This window comes from Oculina patagonica, chromosome 5 (genome assembly GCF_052425735.1).
Source record: "Oculina patagonica isolate OP01 chromosome 5, crgOcupat, whole genome shotgun sequence".
NCBI classification, from domain to species: domain Eukaryota; kingdom Metazoa; phylum Cnidaria; class Anthozoa; order Scleractinia; family Oculinidae; genus Oculina; species Oculina patagonica.
In genome coordinates this window covers 14520433-14543460 of record NC_135762.1, presented here as the reverse complement: position 1 = coordinate 14543460, position 23028 = coordinate 14520433, and the positions used below count along the sequence as shown (strand labels likewise).

General features: G+C 37.8%; 3 protein-coding genes and 1 pseudogene across 5 annotated transcripts; 2 read left to right on the top strand and 2 right to left on the bottom strand.

The window, feature by feature from the left end:
- Positions 1-1665: 1665 nt before the first annotated feature.
- On the top strand, positions 1666-4753 carry LOC144655660 (prokineticin receptor 2-like). The gene has a single exon (XM_078515954.1). The coding sequence runs from the start codon at positions 1782-1784 to the stop codon at positions 2997-2999; it is 1218 nt and encodes a 405-aa protein (XP_078372080.1). The 5' UTR covers positions 1666-1781; the 3' UTR covers positions 3000-4753.
- A 2587-nt stretch (positions 4754-7340) lies between these two features.
- On the top strand, positions 7341-8967 carry LOC144655695 (prokineticin receptor 2-like; annotated as a pseudogene).
- A 4028-nt stretch (positions 8968-12995) lies between these two features.
- Positions 12996-15292, bottom strand: LOC144655680 (neuropeptide Y receptor type 1-like). 2 transcript variants are annotated; one of them, XM_078515977.1, is made up of 2 exons: positions 14844-15292; positions 12996-14170 (listed from the first exon to the last, which is right to left on the bottom strand). In XM_078515977.1, the coding sequence occupies exon 2, from the start codon at positions 14081-14083 to the stop codon at positions 13040-13042; it is 1044 nt and encodes a 347-aa protein (XP_078372103.1). In that variant the 5' UTR covers positions 14084-14170; positions 14844-15292; the 3' UTR covers positions 12996-13039. The 2 variants fall into 2 exon arrangements, with proteins under 2 accessions (XP_078372103.1, XP_078372104.1); XM_078515978.1 differs by lacking the exon at positions 14844-15292 and adding an exon at positions 14494-14778.
- A 1589-nt stretch (positions 15293-16881) lies between these two features.
- LOC144655682 (putative neuropeptide Y receptor type 6) lies at positions 16882-23028 on the bottom strand. Of its 2 annotated transcripts, XM_078515981.1 has the most exons (3): positions 22926-22974; positions 21234-21293; positions 16882-18716 (listed from the first exon to the last, which is right to left on the bottom strand). In XM_078515981.1, exon 3 carries the CDS (start codon positions 18697-18699, stop codon positions 17668-17670), a length of 1032 nt encoding a protein of 343 aa, XP_078372107.1. In that variant the 5' UTR covers positions 18700-18716; positions 21234-21293; positions 22926-22974; the 3' UTR covers positions 16882-17667. The 2 variants fall into 2 exon arrangements, with proteins under 2 accessions (XP_078372107.1, XP_078372106.1); XM_078515980.1 differs by lacking the exon at positions 21234-21293 and having other exon boundaries at positions 22926-23028.

Here is a 23028-nt window from a genome sequence, read left to right as displayed (position 1 = left end):
CAGTCAAAAGCTTCGAAAAGTGAAGGATGCTTGGTGTATTATTTCTCACTGTAGATTTGTTATTTAGCTGAACGTTTTTGCTTTGTTGTGTCCCCGCGAGTTTGAAAAACTTTGCCGACAACTCTGACTATGAACTCTTCAACACGCGCGCGAGTCACACCACCCCGTGACGTCATCTGTGCGTCTGTGCTCTAATAGATGACAGGCATCAACCAATCACAGCGCGCGCAATAGCTCGGTTATTGTATAAATTAAATGGACAACGACGTTGTTTTTCTTTTCTTATGACTTCATAGCGTTTTTTGTTTCCCGTCAGCTAGATGAATTTCGTCAATAAATTTTGTCTGTGGATCTGAATCTGTGCTTTCTTTCTTTCAGCTAATGTCGTCATTGGTTTACCCGCGGCGTCCGATAGATATGTTTATAGATAAAGCAACTGGATCATATAATTTAAATTAACTTTTCTCCCTTCCATCCTTTTTTTCTCTTGTTTTTATTTATTTATTTTTTATTCTGCATTTGACACAACAATTACAAAACATACTAAAATAACTTACAGTACCGACAATTCACAAGAAGCGCGTCTACATTGTCCATTATAACCGTTAAACGTACTAACAATACTACAAAACCAGAATAATTACTAACAAAAAATAAGTTACAATAATATACGCTACTTACATTAAAGTTACTTACAGAAGAATAAATTACCTACAATTAACTTACGATCAGAGATAAATATGTAGTTAGCTTACGATAACAACTCTATAAAATACAATGATGACGAACACACTTATATATTAACTAACATTACCGAGATTATTTACTTATAGATTGTTCACATGAAAGATACAAACGCCATTACATTGCTCACAAAAATTAATACTAACAATACTACAAAGCTTGAATTTTAAGAGATACAACAGAAGGGAGAATATCTTAATTAACTTTGTGCTTTAAACAATGTAAAAAGAAGAAAGAAAGAAAAAAAGACAGTTACAGTTGTCATGCTATTCAATAGTTCAAATAATAATAATGCCATCTACGTGTCTATGGGATTAGTACCCACTTTTTTCCGTTTCTTAAATAATCTTTCTTTTTGATCTTACTTTCCGTTTCATATTTAATGGCAATTTTCGTACGAAATCCTTGAATTGTGATTTTTTTTGCTCTTGTGATGTTGCAATTGGCAGAATACGAGAAATTTTTATAAATCACGGGCCTATAGGTGAGTGATTTACAAGCCTGTTTTGTCGCGTTCTCACAACATCGCGTGTTGGTTTATTGCATCGGTGAACCCGTAAGAAGTGCGGTTTATTACGTAAATAACACTCGTTAAAAGTGGATCGCTGGCTTGAATTCAGAAATACATTTTTTGTAAATAACTCGCCCATGTTTCACCTTCACGTATGATAAAGTAATCATTAATTTGGCTTTTCGGTGTGCAATAAGAAAATCGTCCCTGCATGACTGTCTGTTGGGGGACTTAAAAGTATTAATGCCTGTCGACAGCTTCGTGATCAAAGTAAAAAGTGTTGACGTGACACAGGAATATGAATATTTAATTCAATATTTCAGAAGGGTCAAGGCTAGAACAATGCTATTTAAACTATGTTGTGCTAAATATTATAAACGAAAAGTTGTTTTTCGTATCGGTATACGACATATTTTGACATCCGGAATTTGTTTCCCCACGCGATGTTCGTCTTTGACCAATATTTGACATGAAATATTCCGAACTGGAGTAAAGCCGATCCACAAGAGATTGGATCAAATCACTGATGCATTCGGCCATTAACGTCTCCAAAGTTTTAGGCGATGTTGGTGCAATCGTTAACAACACTAATTCAACGGAACATTGTGCGATAGTAGTGGGTCCAAGGCAAGTTACCATAACAATACATGTCTTCACTCTGTTACTGGCCTTGGTGGGAAACATGCTCCTCATTACAGCCTTTGTGAGAATGAAAGAACCCATCATGCTTCTTATTGCTAACATGGCTGCATCCGACCTTCTGGTAGCGATCTTTCTAATCCCTCGACTGATTACAAGAGAAGCCATCAGTTCCAATGCTTTCCTAGTTCACGGAAAAGGCGGTCTGTTTCTCTGCAAGATGTGCACTTTCCTTAGCGACATATCGTTGTCGGTGTCAACACAGTGTCTAGTTTTAATCGCCTTTGAACGATTCTTTGCAGTTGTGTATCCCGTACTGTATAAGAACATCACCGTGAAAATACGTCGCTTTCTCGTCGCTTCTACTTGGATCATGGCCATGGCAATTCACGCTCCATATTTTTACACGTTTCGACTGATAGCCGATGGCGATGCTGATCACCTAGTATGTCAACCCAACTGGGGACCTGCCTTCGACCACCAATCAACACACCTTGGCTACAACATACTTTTATATGTTACAGTCTTGTTAATACCGCTATTTGTTATATCTCTTCTCTACACTACGGTGGTAATCAAGCTTCGAAGGGACAAAATGGCGACAAATCGAACTGACAATGGAGCAAGACGAAATAAGGAACGTAACAGGAATTTACAAAGGATGGTCATTGCTACTGTAACAGCATTTTTAATATGCTGGACGCTCTATATTGGGTTCGCTTTTCTCGAACTCTTTTATCCGGAAGTGGTTCCTAAATGTAGTAAAAGTTTTGAGGTGGTGTATTATGTATCTCGTGTTTTGGCAAGCTCCTACTGTGCAGTGAATCCATGCATTTGTTTCATTTTCGTGAGAAGATTTTCTCGTGAGCTGAAGGTTATGTGTAAACGAAAACGTCAACAGTCTGTGACAACAGACAGAAAAGCTAGGGGTGAGTCGGGTTCAATCTACAGCCGTCGGATTGAGTTACGACAGTCCTTGTCTGAATCTGCACTAAGAATGACCTCAGTGATGAGTAGTGAGAACAGTCATTCTAATGTCTCAACGCCTTCATTTGCGGCGAATAGGGTAACTTCTAAAAACAATAATTCAACACCGCAGAGTTAGTATTGACAGGACTTTAAACGTGGCGCCATCTCTTACATCACTGTGTCTGGGTTTTGGGGACAAACATTCTGTAAGTTAAGACTTTATCAGACACTTCTTTTTCATTTTATTTCTTTTGAAATAAAAGCTGTGAGTGAATCATAAGAACAAGGCTTTCAAATTGTATTCTTTTGTTTAGCAAATGCAGACTAATGACAGGTCTTTTAATAAAATATTGTGAGACTACCACAAATTCGTCAAATGCATTCCTCATTTTCTTCTACATTATTTTGATGTATTTTAATAGCCCCCTTTGAACTGAAAAGAGCGATCGGCGGATGGCTTTGGTCAAGAATATCCGAGCGAGAGTTTATGGGATTATTATTATTATAATTAGGGGAGGGGAACGCAAAATTCAAAAATAGCGCGGGGGCGGAAGAACTGCTGTGTGCCTTTGTGCAAGAACCCTTTCTTTTCTTTTCACAGGATACCGCCAGAGGAAAAACCTCCCCGGAATTTTATTCTATTTTCGATACGTGAATGAAATATTTTATTAAAGACACGATTATATACTTCTTCGTATTTATAATCGTAACGATAGTTTAACTGTTACTCGGAAAGCACTCGCGTTTCCTCAGCTCATTGGAATGGGGGTTAACGTCGAAAACAGGAACTGATATCTGTCTGTTGACTTAGTATACAGATCCATGTCTTTCCTACCATCGTTGTTGATGATGATTAGGGACATCCAAGAGGTTAATTCGATCTCTCGTATTAAAATTTCATTAGTTTTTCTTACTTTAAGCTATGGTCCACACAACAAAAACACGGTGAAATTTTGTTTTGTGTGCCAAATAAGGTATAAACCAAAATTAAAGCTTCGAACGGTTTCAAAAACGATTCATATTCAAGTGTGAATGAAGCTGAATAAACAGCTAACGTTAGTTAATTTTATCCTATTCAGAACGGGCTTTTTGGACCTTCTCGGACCGGGGGGTGGGGGGGGGGGGGGAGGGAAACTTATATAGTATGTCCAAGCATCTTTCTTTTGGTATACGTCACGTGGGATGATGAAGTCACATCACGTGACAATTACATCATTTTGCCAAAACAGCCGCCATCTTGGATTTCAAAATTTTTCCAAAATGGCCAGAAAACCACTCACAATTACTGCAAAGTAGACAAAATCAATAAAACTGTGCAAAAAAACGTAAAAAGGTAAAAGTTAATAGCATTTAAGTGAAAGTTTTGAGGTGGTGTATAGAAACATGAAAATTCCAATTTTGGGAAAACATGCCTATCAAAATGCTGTTGCCATGGTGATGTCAAGTTGCTTAACACAACAACCTATCCTCCAGATAAATTTTAGATAAACTCACAAAGTATGGCAGGGTTTGGTTGAATCTTAAACAAGTTAAAAGTGTTCAAAGTCAGCGCGGGCCTCAAAACCCCCCCCCCCTCCCTCCCCGGTCTGAATAGGGCTAAGACAAATTTCTTATTGAAATAAATATGCTATAATAACCATGATAACAGTAATTGAGTTGTCCCGATATAAAACTGTACCTTAATCTTTGTTGTTTTCTTTAACTTTAAGGGCCTCTCCACATGAGCCCGGATTACGGGCTGTATCGGTTACCAGGGCGGATTTTGTCGTCTGTTCATATCGAAAATTTAAGCCCGGACGACGGGGATAAAATTCAAGAGACGAAACCTAAAAGGCGACACATAAAGTTGCATCGTTCGCGACTATTGTAGCTTTATCGACACTTGTAACTTCACTACAAGGCAAAATTATGCCATTTTGACCGTCAGTTACGAAAGAAAAGCTATTTTCTAATAAAGAAATGTTGCATCCCGGTGACCAGACTGGGGTGTTTATATGGGAAATTTTTCTTCCCGTTTGCCGAGATCTCGGTTACAGAAACCGAGAAATCGGTAACCAGACTGGCCCGCCTTTTCGTATGAGCACATCAAACATTTCACAAAGGAAATAGGAGTAAGCCGACATCTCGGTAACTTGGCCAGCCCGGTCTACCGGGAACATATATGACAAGTATATAACAGTAAAATCTCAAGAGTTAGTTTATATGGTCATTTATTCGCTACTCTGAGTTTCATGCCTCGTGCGAGGCAATCATCAGGCGACTGCCAGAAAAAACGGTTACATTCAAAGATATTTGAAAATTCAGAACAATACAATACATTGCGTGTCATATGTCACGTCACGCGAGGACTTTATCACTAGTTAAAAAACGTTTTTCAGTAAGAATTTCCTAGAGTGTCTGCAACACGATACAAGCTCATTTCTGCTGTTCAGAGTTGACATTTCCGGTTTACATAAAATGAAAAATTTCTCCCACAAACACAAATTACATCTCTTGGTTACATTCGAATAAGACCTAGCCTGTTTAACTTTGCGCCACTTGATGTCATACTTTACTTTCTGATCTTTCAGGCTCCAGATATACTTACTTAGTTCAGTGGCGTGTTTATACCGCTCATTTCGAAAAGAACATACATGATTACGGTATCTTAATTTAAACGTAGTGTCACATAGCCCGATGTATGTTTCCTTCGTGGTTGGTGTGGTGACTTCGGCCTGGTAAATAATGCTTTCAATGTTACAATTTCCATCCATAGGACACGTGCTAGATTTCCGGCAATTGCAATTTTTCGTTTGGTCATTAGTACTGGTGGATTTGTTAATTTCAGCTTACAAGTATATATATATATATATATATATATATATTTATTATTGTTTTTATTATTATTATTATTATTATTATTATTATTATTATTATTATTATTATTATTATTGATAAACATACATATGCAGGTACATTACATAACAATGCAATAAACCAAATAATTAAAATTTGACGAATGTTAAGGTTATACACTTAAGGTACAATAGAAAAATAATAGTAATAAAAAATAGTAGATGACAATGGCGATGTAAAAGTGACCTGAGAAGGAGTATGGATACGTGTACAGTTTTTAATCTAAGTTTTCTAGTATGTCCTTAGTTAAAATTCTACTTCTGAGAGGAGAATTGATTATGCAACTTATTTGTATAAATATAATAACGGGCATAAAGCAAGGTGAAATTAATTTTTTTCATTAGCTTCTTATTTGTAAGATTGGAAGAAACCCCAAATAAATATTCTTGGTCTGATGGCATAAAGGTAGACTGATTACAGTTATTAAACCATTGCACGACTTTAGACAAGAAGTCTTTAGTAAAATGACAATCTGAAAAGGTGTGTTCTATCGAATTTTGTTCTCCACAATATAATCACTCGCTGTCGTCTCAGTGCCGTAGCAAGGGGAGGGGCCGGGGGGCCCGTGCCCCTCCCCAGTTTTTTTTTTCCCAAAAAGGAAAAACAGACCTGTATACCAAATGTTGAAAATAAAATTTTATCTCCCGAGAGGTTTGAAACAATAACATTTGTACTTCGTTTTATTTTTTTAACGTACGTAGGGTGATGCACAACAATGTTAAACGGCCAAAAACTAAAACAAATCAGACATTAAGACCAGAACGTACTATGATGACTCTGAAAGGTGAAAAATTTGCTGGTTTCAAGATACATAGACAGTCGGTTTTCTATGTTTTCTTTGGGGGAGCAGGGATGGCGCAGTGGTGAGAGCGCTCGCCTCCCACCAATGTGGTCCGGGTTCGATTCCGGCCAGGTACCATATGTGGGTTGAGTTTGTTGTTGGTTCTCGTCCTTGCTCCGAGGGTTTTTCTCCGGGTTCTCCGGTTTTCCTCCCTCCACAAAAACCAACACTTCTAAATTCCAATTCGATCGGGAATCCGAGGGCCACAGGTTTGTCAGTCGAAGACTGTTACGTGCAACCCTCGTAAAACAAAGTTGATTTATTTATTTATTTATTTATTTATTTATTTATTTATTTATTTATTTATTTATTTATGTGTGTTATACTCTCATCAGCTCATCAGTGGTTTGCTGAGACTGTGTAGGAAGTAAATAATTCGCGATATGCGTAAATCACAAATAGCCCTTGGAGAACGCTAGACATAGCATTTCCAAGCTTCTAGATTTCAAAATTTTCTCAGGGGGCATGCCCCCAGACTCCCCTAGCTGCTCGGGCCTCCGGCGCTCGAGTGCCCCCCACTTTTTTTACCCTTGCTACGGCACTGCGTCTTTAATACCGAATTTACAGAGTTCTTTTTTAGTTACAACAACTCGATGAAGAAATTTGAATTGGAATTCCCTCGAACTCAGCTTGTTTTCTTTGGAAACCTGTTTAACTGATCTGAAAGTTCTACCCATTGTTCTCTATTTATTGGCAAGGATTTGCTCCATTTTGTCGGTCCGGTATGTGAACAATTATGAGCTTTCGTATTTAATAACCTGTAAAAATCCTTTACTTTGGCTGTTTCAAGATTAACCTTAGTTGAATCATGAAGTTCGATAATATAGTGGTTTTCCAAGAAGATATTCTTAGGAAAAGATTGTAAATAATTGGTCCTTGTCCTAAACAGCAAACTGCCCGGGATTGCACTTGTAACTTGATAGTAATTTAAAAAGTTAGTTTTACATTTGTATTTCGTTTTAAATGCTTTATATGAGAGCAGCTGGCCTTGTTCATCTAACAGGTTACTGATGGAGATAATCCCTTTAGAGAACCATTCTTTGATGAAAAACGGTTTGCCGTCCCATTTCTATCGAAGGGTACAGATTTCCAGTTCAAGTGATTATATCTTATAATTTATTATGTATCGGTAAACAACATATTTTGACATCCGTATCCGTTCCCCACGACGTCCGTCTTGACCAAAAAGTGCAAAAGTCACCAGTATTCCCTGCCGGAGTGACGCCGAAAGAGACTGCAATATTCGTCATTTGACCTTCAATGATCAAATCACTGATGCATTCGGCCATTAACGTCTCTTCAGAAAGTTAAGGCGATGTTGGTGAAAGTATTAACAACACTAATTCAATGGAACATTGTACGATAGAAGTGGGTCCAAGGCAAGTTACCATAACAATCCATGTCTTCACTCTGTTACTGGCCTTGGTGGGAAACATTCTTCTCATTACAGCCTTTGCGAGAATGAAAGAACACGTCATGCTTCTTATTGCTAACATGGCTGCATCCGACCTTCTGGTAGCGATCTTTCTGATCCCTCGCCTAATTACAAGAGAAATAATCGGTTCCAACGCTTTCCTTCTGCACGGAAAAGGCGGTCTGTTTCTCTGTAAGATGTGCACTTTCCTTAGCGACATATCGTTGTCGGTGTCAACCCAGTGTCTAGATTTAATCGCATTTGAACGATTCTTAGCAGTTGTGAATACCATATTATATAAGAAAATCACGGTAAAGATGCGTCGTTTTCTGGTCGCTTCTACTTGGATCATGGCCATGGCAATTCACGCACCATATTTTTACACGTTTCGACTGGTACCCCCCCACCGATGGCGATGCTGATCACCTAGTATGCCAACCTAGATGGGAACCTGCCTTCGATCACCAATCAACACACCTTGGCTACAACATATTTTTATTTGTTTCAGTCTTGTTTATACCGCTACTTGTTACATCTGTTCTCTACACTACAGTGGTAATAAGACTTCGGAGGGACAAAATGGCGACAAATCGAAGTGAAAATGGAGCAAGGCGAAACAGAGAACGTAACATGAATTTACAAAGGATGGTCATGGCAACTGTAACAGCATTTTTAATATGCTGGACGCTCTTCATTGGGTTCGCTTTGTTTGAACTTCTTTCTCCGCAGGCGGTTCCTAAATGTAGTAAAAGTTTCGAACTAGTGTATTACGCCTCTCGCGTTTTGGCAAGCTCCTATTGTGCATTGAATCTTTGCATTTGCTTTGTTTTCGTAAGAACTTTTTCTCGTGAGCTGAAGATTATGTGCAAGCGAAATTAAAACGTCAACAGTCTGTGATAACAGACAGAAAAGTACGGGGTGAGTCGGGTTCAATCAACACCTGTCGGATTGAGTTACGACGGTCCTGGTCTAAATCTGCACTAAGAATGACCTTAGTACCGAGTAACGAAGACTGTCTCAACGCCTTCTTTCGCGGGAAATAGGAATAGATCTAAAACCAATAATTCAGTATTGTAAAGGTCGCAGTTTTTTTTTATGTTAACCCTCGGACGTACAAGCAAACTCATACCCCCACCATCGTACAAGGGGGCGGGGGGGGGGGGGGTGAATGGAACCCCTCCCCGGAGTTTTCGTTATATTAAGGTGTAGTGAAAGTATTTTGCTCTCAGAAGAAAGCCTGTAGCTTACTCTACAAGATGGCATAATTTTAATTGGTTGTGACGTCATATGACGTCACGTGACGTCATAAGAGCCGCCATCTTGGATCCGCCATCTTGGATTTCAATACTTTCTTAGAAAGTCACAAAATAACGGAAATTGATGCAAAATCAAGTCAGAACGCTTATGGAATGTTAAAATAAACAAATCGTGCAATTCTGTTTTAAAAAACTGGAAAAAATAAAGAAAAATGTTAAAAATGACGATTTTTGGCAAGACCTGCCTGTATTTATGACGTTGCCATGGCAACGTCAAATATCATGGACACATGTTAACTGAAATATTAATACGGCACGATCTCTATGTGGTAATAAGAAAACACTGTCTGGTGATATAGAAACGTCTTAACTTTTTCCTTCTTTACGTTTGATGCAACTTAAGGTGGATTTACACTGACGCGTTTTTTTTCGCATCAACGTACGAGAAAATTATAAACTTAAAAAACGTTAAAATGTAGTGAAAGAAATCGTCTAGTGTCAGGTTAACTAGTTTGTGAATCGGGAAGTCAGGAACACCGCCTCAAATCTTAATTCACTTGGTGGTGGTATTTATAACATGACTCGTGGTTATATTCATGCATTTCTTTTACTTTCGTTTGTTATTCACCCACTTAATTACCGTTTTGTAACAGCTCTCTTATCCAGTTTCTATTGTGGTATTTTTTTTCTCTAGCGTCTTTGTCGTAGGGAAATAATCGATAAGGAAACGCTTGTCTACAGCGACTGCCATTAATACTTTGGCGGTAGGGCAAATCAAATTGTCCGCGATATCCAACCTCGTACACAGGGTCTTCTCGGCGACGAGTTTTTAAAATGGCGGCTTGCTTTTTGGCACCAAAATCTATGATGCCGAGCATTAACGTACGCTTAACGCACGTAAAAGAGCAACGCCTTTTAATAATATTTACGCGACAGTGGAAATTTGCCAACATACGATTTTAACGCACGTTTTACGTACGTAAACATTTTTATGTATCTTGCTCCTTCTTAATTGATGTAAACATTCTTATTGGTAAGACATGTGTGTTGCTTTGGCTGAGCTCTGTTTGCTGGGACAAAGACAGACATTCCCATTTGGGATTTTTTGGCCACGGGTGTGGCCGTTTTATATCAAAACAATCAGTTAGAAAAACAAACAAGGAAATATCCCAGCAAAGGTGGGGGGGGGGGGGGGAAACCCACCTCACGTTCGGTAAGATATAAGACAGGGAGCAGAGGGAGGGAAAACTGGAATACGCCATTTTGTGGCGTACGCCATTTACGCCATGCTTCAACGAAGGTCGAACTAGTCCCCAGGTTGCCTCATTTTTTCATGTAAGAAGTGATGTAATCCCTCACCGAAATCTGTGAACTACTGCGTCACAAGCTACATACAGTTTCCTGCGTGAAATAAAAAAACGTAGGTCCTGAAATCTATAAAACCTTTTCTTAAAGTTTTCTTTTTTTCAATTCAAGCTTATTACTCTTATCAATGGTTAAAAAACACTGTAAACACTGTTGTAAATTAATTGGGGTCAGAAAATAAAGCCATTTCTAACAGCACGCTGTATTTGGTAGGCGTGGTAATTTTCACTAAATTAGTGTAAAAACATGACATTTTTAATGGTTTACGGACAAACCGGACGTTCTTTCGCGCATAACTCAGCTATGTTGCAATATTGATTGACAGTTTGTTCCAGCAACTTGTAAATTTAACCCAAGTTTGTTCCAGCAACTTGTCATGTTCCGTTTGAGTCATCACACGTCCTGGCTATTCTTTTTTCGTGTACAAACTTTAAAATAAATCTACAACACGTCTCTATGTCAAAAGGGAAGAAAAAATGACTTGTGTTTGACCATTAATCAGCAGACTTCAAGAAATAAGCGCATATTGCTTTTATATCCCCACTGGATATCACCTTTAAAATTCAAAATGTTACGTGTTTTTAATTTTAGTCTGTTGATGAAAAATCAGCCATAGCTAGAACAGTTATTTTTATCCTCTTTGACGCCTTACTGATCTTATTTCAGTTTAATCCAAACCCATTTTTTTTTTGCAAAAAAGGGAAAAAAATCGAAAAATGGTAAAGCCATTTCAGAGTTGTTCGTAACGAAGCAAATTTCTCTCCTTTAGTCACTTCTTCTGTTCCTGTTATACAATTTGTAAATCCGCTGACAAGGTAGTAATCGCGAGGTATCGAGGACGAAAGCTGTATTACATTTCATTATTTTTCCTCCTCCAACCAATGCAAACAAACACCTTTTGTGAGATCGAAATTGAAATACTGAGCCACCAAAAATATTAAGACACAAAACGATGAACTTTACGAATTCTCGAATACTTAACCCTTAATATGCTAGGTCCGGATTTTTCCGGGATTTGGAGGAATGGCCATTCAACCACTTTTGACGTCGCCACTTTACACGTCAGCAGATTTTTGTGACGTGCAACTTGTAGAGTTTGGATAGATCTTTCCACAGGAGTGACCATCTTGAGCATTGACTGCATTCCGACAGAGCTAATCGAAAAAAACGTGATCAGTTTTTGGTGTAAAATTGGTGCTAAAACAGGCCAATATACCCGCACTACTTGACCATGGTCTCCTTTCCTTTTCCATTGATTAAAATCAAAACTTTTTAGGCCAGTAGAGAGAATAAGAAAGCAGAGAAAAAAAAGGAAAGGAGCAAGGAAAAACAATCGGAACTGTTCAGCATGCGCCAAGTAAAATGTTGTACATTTAAATTGCATCAAAAACCTACTGCAGTGTCAGAAAGTTCATTTCTAGCAAAGTTTAGAGAAATTTAGGACCATAGAGCCAAGGAAATTGATTAACGGTTAAGAAAATCCTGTTTTTTGGAGAAATTTCAGCATATTATGGGTTAAGACCTTCGCCACGTCTCTCGACATTGGAACGTCAGTTTATGACAGGAAAATAAAAAAAAGTTGTAAGAGTTGGCTAGCCTGTATTATTTATTGTTCTGAACTCCAATTCATACTCGCAAAATTCAACCATTTAATTAAGCAAGATTCCAACGACTCCGGGTAAACCTATGTTCACTACATCCTACTCCTTTTGTAAATGAATGGTCTCCTTTGGTAAACCACCTTTACCTTCCATATAAGGAGATGACCACCTTTGGATTTTACGAGCTTCACACGATCGACGGGATTATTTACCTGCCCATGGTATTTTGCACATAGTACCAAATGCAAATTAGCCTAGCTGTTACTTGGTCACAGATGTTTTCTTTAACATTAAACAAACTCGAAAAGCGAAAGGCGCTGCTCATAAAAATTTATCCTAATAAACAAGTCGCTATACAAAAAAAATACGAAGAAATCGTAATCATAACAAATAAGCTTTAAAGGACTTCGACGACTTAGTGATTTATTTTTAGTATATTTTTATTAATGTAACATAAAAGCTAGTGTTAATTTTACAAAAATGTAAACAGAAAGACCTAAAATTTACGTTGGAGATAATCATTCCCTAGCAATATGGCTGAGGGATATAAATTGGTCACGTTGGAATACAAAAGCGTTTCTCACCATAAAAATTAAAGTTACTTTTCAGCCTTAAGAAAACACATACGTGATCCAAACTTAAGATAACGCACTGGTAATTAAATTTTGTCATGTCAATTGTGGAACATTTTGTCTCCTCCTTGTCATTTTCCCCATCTAATTGATTCTTTAATTATCACATGTTGTTAAGAAGAAAGATATTCAAGATGCGTAATGAATTAGCAGAGGCAAGAAATAGCTATTGTCATAATCGTTCTTCAATATAGGTGGATCTCTTTTTCTGTGTTATTGTATTAATGGATTTCAGACCAATGCGAATCCGGCGCAAGCAACTAAAGGAAATACATGGATTCACTATGCAATGACACAACGAAAGAAAAATAACAAACTGACTGAATATTTTAAAGCCTAGATTACAATGTGGAATTGAGCTTGAGAAGTAAAGATAGAGAAACTGAATAGCAATAAAAGGTAGCCAGCATAATGCAAATGCCAAAACGATCGCTAAAGACATTTTTTGTAGCATTTTGTTCCTTTCCTTGCGTCGTTTTTGGACGACTGATGTACAAAAAGACGCCATTTTTTCGTCTCTTAGTTTCAACAAGACTATAAGTTGTACTATAGAAACTGTTACTAGTGGCACAATCAAAACAGTAACTAGTAACGCAGTGTAGTAGCGGGTATGTGTTGACTTGTGATTGAAGGCCGGCTCCCAATTTGTGATACAAAAAGTTTCTTCATCCCTTGTCTTCAAACCGAAAGTATAGAAATATGGAGAATGAATTGCCATCGCTAAAATCCAAGTAGACAAGATGAGAAGTCGTCGCCTTTTGACAGTGATTCGACGATATCGCCTTGGAAATACTACAGCAACCAACCTATCAGCGGTAATTAGAACCAAGGACAGTGTGGACACAGCAATGGTGACATCCGTGACAAAGGCACACATCTTACAGAGGAGCTGTCCAATTGTTCCGTGGACTACAAACGCCGTCGACTTTTTAATTTGAACCACAATTTCACGAGGAAGATGAACTATTGAGAACAATAAATCTGAAGCAGCTATGTTGGCCATTACCAGGTTCATCGTCAGATTCGATTTTAAGGAGGCGTAGATTAACAGGGTATTTCCCACAAGCGAAGCAATGAGAAGGGCGCTGTATATGATAACATAACTTATCATGATAGCTTCAAAATCAATCGGCAGCAAACACGTTCCATTTTCGTCTTTATGTTGTTTAAATCCGTCTTCACTGCAAAACTCTATCGATATGTTCTTGGCGAGCATCGTGTAATGATAATAATCAGCCCTCTTAAATAAGCAAGTTCGATAGATGTAGTAAAGATACCCCTTATTTGGAATCAAGACAGCCACCTGGCAAGAGAGACAGATTCCACTGATCAGCCATGTTGCAATAACATTGATTATTATTCATTCGAAATATTTCTTCGTTTATGATTGGCTTTCAATCCACGTCTAATTAATTTCAACTAACCGGCTAGCACCGACAAAATTTGGAAGACGCTTCTATTATATCATGCTATTTGTCGTTATATATATCATTCACAGCATTTTTGTGGTAAAACTGCTGTGCTATGGTACCCTCATTATTATTATTTTTTTGTAAATGTCAGTAAAAGAACGCCTGAAGTTTAACAGCAGGCCGGTAGGAGTTGTGTGTGTTTGAATTATTGTACCTTCACGGCCCTGTTAGTGTAGTTACAGGAATATTCACGTCCACAGATAATTGCCTATTTTATCATTTCGAATAATTGTGTTTTGCGGCTGCCTTCAAAGTGGAATAAATTATTAATCCTAAAATGTGCTTGTCCTTCCCTTTAACTGGCTGGCTCGATTTTGAAGGGAACTATCTAGAAATTATAATCGGTGGTTACACAAGGCGGTTTTAAATAAGGAAACTGCTGGATTGTCCCGCGGATAATAACTTTTCACTAGTGACCTTCTTCACCATTTGACTGACTTAGAATTATTATTGTTATTAATTTTAGAAGAACCCCTTATGTATTGTAAGGTAGTGTAAACTTACTTGATAAACTTAGCAATAAGAAGCAAATGTTTGGACGTGTACGTGCAGTCTGTGATCAGCTAACCGAACATCCGCAAGATGTTGTGCTCTTGAAGATGATTGATGATGGCTATTTTTCCTTTTGTTATTCGAATGATAAAGAAAAGCAATAACGGCCGATTCGCACTAGAGGACAGGTTTGAAATGTCCTGACATTTTTGACAAAAATTGTCGCGACAATTTGTCAGAGACATCCTGAAGGGAACAAAAGGTAAATATTAGTACAAAAGCTTTCCACGTGCTTTTGGCATTCCTTTATTTCTTAGCGCGGCTGTTTTAAACAAATTATCCTAGTCCAAACAAGTTGTTCGCACTTGTTTTTGCAAGTGTTTTCACTTAAAATGACAAAATATATCGCGTGTGCAACGCAGACCAATCATAAGACAACTGCCTCTTTATTATTACGTATTCTTGGACTGACAAATTCGGCCTATAAATTATAAACAAAAACATTCAAGATGGCGGTGCTGCAAACGCACACACGAAAAAAAGGCACGCATAAAAATCATTTTGTTTAGAATTTAAGCCAGCGAAATAAAGGGGCATACATTAAATCTTCCTTCTAAGCAAACATACAAAATGGATCCAACGATTAAGGATGACATGAGAACAGGTGCCTGCGGGAGCCTTTTAAAAGTCGGAAACTGGCAGCGACAGGATTGACAAAAAACCGAATGATGGGAAGTTGTATCGTATTGCACCTGCTATACATTTATAATTAGGGTGTTTCTCTCATAAGCTATGGATCTATAAATGTCCACAGTCTTTATAATAAGTAGAAATGTACAAGGAGATTGATTCCAGCGTTTATAGTACCGTAACAAAAACCTTATTGCTGGCCCAAGAGAGGCCCGCAACCCTAATCTTGACAGTGACCAGCGGATTACGTACCAAGCGTGCCAACACGTTTATTATCAGGCCAGCTCAATCTGGAAGTTGAAAATTTCTTCTTCCACCAAGAACTATTAGAATGCGAAACATGTGTCAATCTCAACAGTTTGTCACATGAGATGGAGACTTCACATAAAAAAAAAATGTAAACTTATGTTTTGCAGACGTTGTTTAGGCGTTGCTGTAGAATATTTGGTGTGCTGGTATCAGACAAACGACGGCAAGACGAATGATTCCAACACTGACAACATAGCGTGTTCCACGACCAAACTAAGGTCACATCTTGATTCTCACCGCTTGCTCGATTATACTTCGCAAAACTGTCAATCCAAAAATCAACTCTGATTGGTTCGCGACAATAGAAAACAATAAAATCCTGCATTCCTTGCGTGACGTGTTACTCGGAATAATTTTTTTTGTGTAGTAATAGACCATTTTACAAATGTCTGCTCAGTTACCTGGCCTTTGAATGGAAGTGAGGCTGGAGGTAACCTTGTTTTGATAGAGACCAGGCTGCTTTTGTTGTGTAAATCATGTTGTTCTGATGCTAACTAGTTTGCATTTAAATGATACAGCAAAGAGGTTTGTATCAATGCAAGGTCACCTCCAGCCTCGATAGCATTCAAAGGCCAGGTTACTTAGCAGGCGAACTGTAAAATGGACTATTTACCAACACTGTCTGGGAAATTTTGCGACCTGTTTAATGTCTTAATAGAATAATTGCCGTGAATTATGAATGTATTTTGCAATCTTAAATTACGCATGCTTTCACCAGTACCTCCGCTTATTGCTCACACGACTCTTAATAGGCCCGTACGCTCTAACCCGTGGATACCACTAGTTTTATATAAGGCATCATTATGCATTTCCATCCTCCGTGTTTGAATACATGTACATGAAGATGTACAAGGCTTTTAATAGCCCCATTCACGTTTGTATAAAAATACTGCTATGTTGTCTCAAACGAAGTCGCAAATCCCCTTCCAAATGTAGTCAAAACACATCAATAGTCGACGAGAAACACTTTTGCCTCAACCTGCTCTCAACGTGTTTTTGAATTTTAAACTGACTGAATTATTCAAACTGAATAGTATTCGGCGTATGGCTTGGTTGCATTCGTTTTAATGTCGAACAATGATTACAATGTTATGACTCCGATAGTTCCAACCTTCATAAGTTAATGCATTAGTAATCATTATGCTTATTTGAAAAAAAAAATGCTTAAGGCTTAGTTGATACTTTAATGGATTTCTTTGTATTACAGCTGTTTCTTCATTTTCAGTTCTGGTAGACGAAAAATGAAAACAAAAATAGCTAGTGTTTTACAGAAAAAAGGGTCTTGTAAATTATCACACAACTACTAAAATATCTTCTCTACGACGCAAGTATAAACGGGAGATATATACAGTTAAGTTGGGAACAGGATCACTAACGATAGTGAAACAGTGAATTTTCTTACGTGTAATTTCCATTAAATGGAATTAAGAGGCAGAGGCAGAGGCAGAGGAAGCTAGGGCTTATAACACTCACCGAGACCTTGATTTTTCCAGATATCACAAAAACACTTGCGCCTTTTTGCCTTTTTGCCGCCCGGCTTCTGAATGGTATTCTCCTTAAAGTATTCGTGGAACATTTCCTTCGCAACGTTTGTCGATCTTTTTCTGTTTACTAAGTTTTTATCGTCCAGCAATTCTTGCTTGGTTGAGGAAGCGAATCGATGAGCAAATTTATACTACTGCTCTGGAAGCCATGCATTGCAAGCGCAACCTTAAGACTAGTCACTAATGTGCTAACAGATAAGTAATCAATCTGTAAATTGCGCTGATTCCCAGAATTACCTGTAGGCTCTTAGATAAAAAATAATGAGAAATGATTTTGTTCGTTGTGTTAATTGTCATAATTTTGTGTCCATACAAGATGAACTCTTCCTCTGTGAAATCGCATGAGCCGGTTTTAGAATTATACGAATACGATGCATAAAAGTAAAGCAAATACATGGATTCACTACGCAATGGCACAACGAAAACAGGATGGCAAACTGACCAAAAATTGTAAAGCCTAGACTACACTGTGGGATTGAGCTTGAAAAGTAAAGCTGAAGAAACTGAAGGGCAAGAAAAGGCAACCAGCACAAGGCAAAGGCCAAAGCGATCGCCATAGACATCTTTAGCAACTTTTTATTTCTTTTGATGCGTTGTTGATTGGCGATGGAAGTACGAAAAGGCACCAACTTGTCACTTCTGAGCTTTGCCAAAGTTATAGTCTGCAAAATGGACACCGCCACCAGTGGCACAATCAAAACAGTAACGAGTAACGCAGTGTAGTAGCGCATATGTGTTAATTCGTGATTAAAGGCCGGCTCCCAGTTTGTAATACAAAGAGTTTCCCCATTTACTGTCTCCAAATGGAAGGTGTAGAAATATGGGGAGTGAATTGCCATCGCCAAGATCCAAGTAAAAAAGTTGAGAAGCTGTCGGTTTCTGACAGTGATTAGAAGGTATTTTCTTGGGAATACAACGGCGACGAACCTATCAGCGGCAGTTAAAACCAAGGATAGTGTAGACACAGCAATAGAAACATCCGTGACGAAAGCACAGATCTTACAGAGGAACGATCCAATCCATCCATGGACAAGAAATGTCGTCGAGCCGTTGATTTGAACCGCAATCTCACGAGGAAAGTGAACTATGGAAAACAAGAGATCTGAAGCAGCAATGTTGGCTATCATGTGGCCCATCTTGATATTTGATCTAAGGGACGCGTAGATAAGCAGAGAATTTCCCATGAGAGAGGCAATCATAAGGACACTATAGATAGTAGCATAGCTTATCATGACGGCTACAAAATCAATGGGCAGCAAACACGTTCCATTTGCGCCGTTATCAGTGCTGACAGAGTTTGTTGAGCTGTTGTTGGCGAAAATCATAATCGAACGGCAGCAACCTGCGGATATAGGCAAGTTCGATTGATTAGCGAAACTGCAACAGAGATGTTGTTTTTAAAACTTCTCGTCGATTTGTATTATGATACTCAGCACTAAGTGCCGTTGAATTTAGCAGACAAGACGGATAAAACGTTGGGGCATCATATATGCTCGTGTAACACTGAAGCCAATATGACAGAAGTATGGCTGTGGAAGTCTTATAAAAAGGACATATTCATGATTGACAACATGATATTGAACTCGTATAAGCTGTTTGGTTGAACTTGATCTTATTTCTTTTTTACGATTTAAATTTGTTACATTTCTGTTAATTTTTTTCTTCTTCTGAGCTGAGTATCATAAAGTAAAAAGAAAGCGGGTAGAAAATGTATTTTAAATTAACCTCGATTATATTTCATACTATAACGATTTTTTTTATTTTTTTATTGATTTTTTTCGTTCCTTTCACATTTGAAGATATTTTTAAACTAGCCCTTTTTACGTTTAACTTTTCATATTTGCATAACAATGCTCTTATGCGACAGCGAGGCGAATCCGGGTTCCGGCTGTTAATCATCTTGATTCTCTTCATCTCCAGGGGGCATGTAAGAAAAAAACAGCTGAGGACTGTTTACACTTCTTCAGATTCAGTTTGCCACAAAGATGGGTTAACGATCGCTATTTTTTCAAATACGGATATAATATCTAAAAGAATACGATCACACATGTTGCTCTTTATCAAAGGGACAATTTTTCTTGATTTTTGGCTAAAAATACGAAGCATTGTAACTTTTCGACTACAAGACAGTTCTACTTAATCAATTAGACTACTCGCCTTTGTTTTCTATTAGCTGCGCCTCGTTAACTATTCGCTCCTATAAAACGAGTGTTCTAATTGTTAAATATGGCTTGGAAGACAAACATTCTTAAAAGGGAGACCTGCATATACACCACCAGTTTCATATCTGTTCAGTCACAACAAAGACCACTGAACGATCACTTTGTTGTAAATGTTGAACTTAACTACAATCGTGCACAAAATTGTCGCCAGTCACTTCCCTTTTCCCGACATATTTAAAGTTATAAAGGGTACGCTGCATTTCTATCCTTCCTTCTTCCGTCCTCAATGTTGTTTTCGATCCATAATCAAATCAAGTATACGAGCAACCTTCTGAACGACAGTGTATCTGCGGGATCGGGAAATCAACCGGTGTATTGTTCGCATGATCAGCGAAACGGGTATTAAGATGTTGTTAGTCTTTTTTGTTTGATTTGTTTAACAAATAAATAATAAAACACGACGGTCATTTGAGGACACGAGGGAAATGTAGAAAACATGAGCCGCTGGCGGATGTTTTCTACATTTCTCGAGTGTTCTCAAATGCCCGGAGTGTTTTATGACAGAATAAAACATGGCTTAGGCTTCTTTCTTTGCTCTATGATATAGATTTTAGACACCGCGAGTGAAGAGCTTTATTAAAAATATAAACAACAAGAGCGAGTAAACAAAGATGAACAGCAGAACATAGTTTACCGGAAGGCCAGAAAACTGACACAATTTCATTCAGCCGCTCGACGTAAAATAATTAAGGCTAAGCATTTCAGCTAAGTTTGTTACATTTTAATCTTGATCTTGCCTTCTTGAACTTCAATAAACTTCACCGACTCTGAGTGCAATTTCGTCTCAGCATAATATAATAGTCTCGATGACATTCGTCGTTAGCTTCGTTCGACTTGAACAAGGCGTATAATTTCCAGAAAGGCTATTGTTTCGGATCTTCCCGTAAACGTTGTTTGTTGTCACAATCCAGTTCCAGCATGAATAGACGATTTAAGAGGAGATTGTCGAAGAAAATCTTCGAAAGAAAACTCTGTCGCTCGCTTTCCTTGCGAGTTTCATTCAACTCAAGCAGTGAACAACGCGCCACAATTTTTCCCGCCTCACTTCGTTTACATGAAAATGAAATGTCCAGTGGGTCTATACTTAAAAAAAGAATTTAATAAAACAATTTTTCCATTCGTCCTTGTTGGATACGAGTGGTTATAGCCAACGAACAGTCAACGACGCGCGAAGCACTCGAGAAAAACAGACGAAAAACAATAAAACATGATTTTTCTATGTTTTGTACTCTGCTAAAACATAGGTTTTTAGCCAATCAGAGAGCGCGTAAACTCCTATCTAAATTATTAAGTCTGATACCTTAGTATGATAATTAGTTTGATACTTAGTACCGCTGAATGTGAATAGACGAGACAATATAATGGAAGTAATTAAACCGACAACGACCATTAATTCTGAACCCTTGCAGGCTGTTTTTTGGGTGATGGGAAATTGTGCATCACTTGAAGTTGCATTTATGTCTCTTTATATAATTGCTTTCATTGTTGTACCACACACTTTTTTTCTTGTGAACTGAGAGACAGATACGAAAGAAGAACGTTTTGTGTAACCAGTTGCTGTGGAATAAAAAGTTACATTTCACATGTTTCCTTACATTTGTGAACGTATAATAAACTTGTAAACTTCTCTGTCATACCTCTTCTACAAGAATCCCTCTTATGTTTATGATTCTCGGCTCACGAGAAATGAAACAAATCTAAATTGTAAAGAGAAGACAAGTGAATTCAACTAAAGTGTTACACAATTTTCCATCGCTCAAAAAGCAATTGGCACGAGTTCAGTCAACATCATTTGCCAATCAATTCCCTGTTACTTTGGCTGCTTCTTTATCTTCAGTCCTGCTATTCAGCTACCATTAATAATATACCATTTATGTACCATTTCCGCCATTTGCAATCTCGACCTTTTTTAGCACTTAGAGACTGTTACTTACAGCAAGGAATCCAGATGTAAAAAGTGTCTAGCGGATGTTGCGTGTAGTTTTGGGCTGACTGCTGGTTGTCCGGCTGGCCACAAGCAGCACCAGCAACGAGACTGGTGAATGGTAAAGCGACCAGTTAAGCGAACTGTTCAGCGAAGGAGTAAGCTTTCGAATGTCTCAACAGCTGAGATTATACGTATATTGAAAAAAAATGTGAACTTGTTTTGCTGAATACAACCTTACCGTCCACACAAAATTGTCATAATCAATTTTCCACATCTGAGTATCCAAAAAAAGAAAAAGAAAAATAAGAGCTTTTTTGCTTAAAGACTAAAACTAAAAATAAACGCAATTGAATTTTTCAATCGATTGTTACCGTACGTAACTTTATCGTGATAACGTAGTTTTAACATCGCTCACTTTCAAAAGAGTCACGTTCTTCTCGTATAAACGTGTACATGAATAATTTAAATAATTTAAGACGAAATCCATCAGGAAATCGAGTTATATTAATTAAAGTTTAACAAAAATCGAGAACCAGAATAATTAAATTCCATTGCGTTATTTCTACCCTTTTTGAAGCTAAAGATATAGATGTAAGTGTATCCTTGATAACGCCAACAACAAATTCTTATCAAAGGCCGTGGAAATGAATTTTAATGTAGCTATTTTATAAAATCATTTTTGCGTGATTCAATGTAATTTAGGAGAACTTGTTTTCTCGTATCGAGACTTTGGCCTGCCTGTGTTGTGACTTCCATAATAACAGAACGGACAGAAAGAATTTACTTATTTGCGTGTAGTGACTCAGTAAATGATGCAAACACTGTTGTCTTGTAGTGACAGATTGAATTAAATATGTTACCATTTTTATTGTGAGTTTCGAAAGCTGGCCCCTTCGCTAAACTGGCCTTCGCTCAGTTATTCGCTTTACCTTCGTTCATTCATCTTGTTAAAATAGCGCATCGTACGCCATTATTCATGACCGCAGCGCAAAGCAGAGAACAAATCGATCTACTAACTTCTCTCATATTGAAATTCAGCGCTTCTCCCAAGGTATGATTATAGAGATTAAGCATGACGTTATACGGCAAACGGCAAACGCGCGCGAGCTTGCTTTTCGTTTTGTTTTCTTTTTATCGAATTCTAAAACCAATTTTTCATAAAAAGAGGTAAAAAATCCCACATTCACGAAAAACACAAAACTACTCATTTCTGTGTATAAATGCCAAACGGTAGACGGCAGAAGTTGAATTTTTGCCGTTCGCGAGAAAAATAAACGTCATGCTCTCTCTAATGACGGACGTGTAGTGCAAACCGCCCTTAAACGTTTTGATTTAAATGGTAGCGTAGCAAAAAAACGTTAGCAACAAGTCAACATAACTCACAAAAAATTGAAAATATTACCTTCTCTTGACTGTAAATTTGGCACTTGCCGAAACGTGGTCGATCTAATTTGAATTAAACGAAAAGCAATATTTTAAGTGCGTTTACACGATGGATATGTTAG

Coding starts and splice junctions, on each gene's coding strand:
- LOC144655660 (XM_078515954.1), top strand. CDS start 1,782: ATGCATTCGGCCATTAACGTCTCCAAAGTTTTAGGCGATGTTGGTGCA.
- LOC144655680 (XM_078515977.1), bottom strand. CDS start 14,083: ATGCTCGCCAAGAACATATCGATAGAGTTTTGCAGTGAAGACGGATTT.
- LOC144655682 (XM_078515980.1), bottom strand. CDS start 18,699: ATGATTTTCGCCAACAACAGCTCAACAAACTCTGTCAGCACTGATAAC.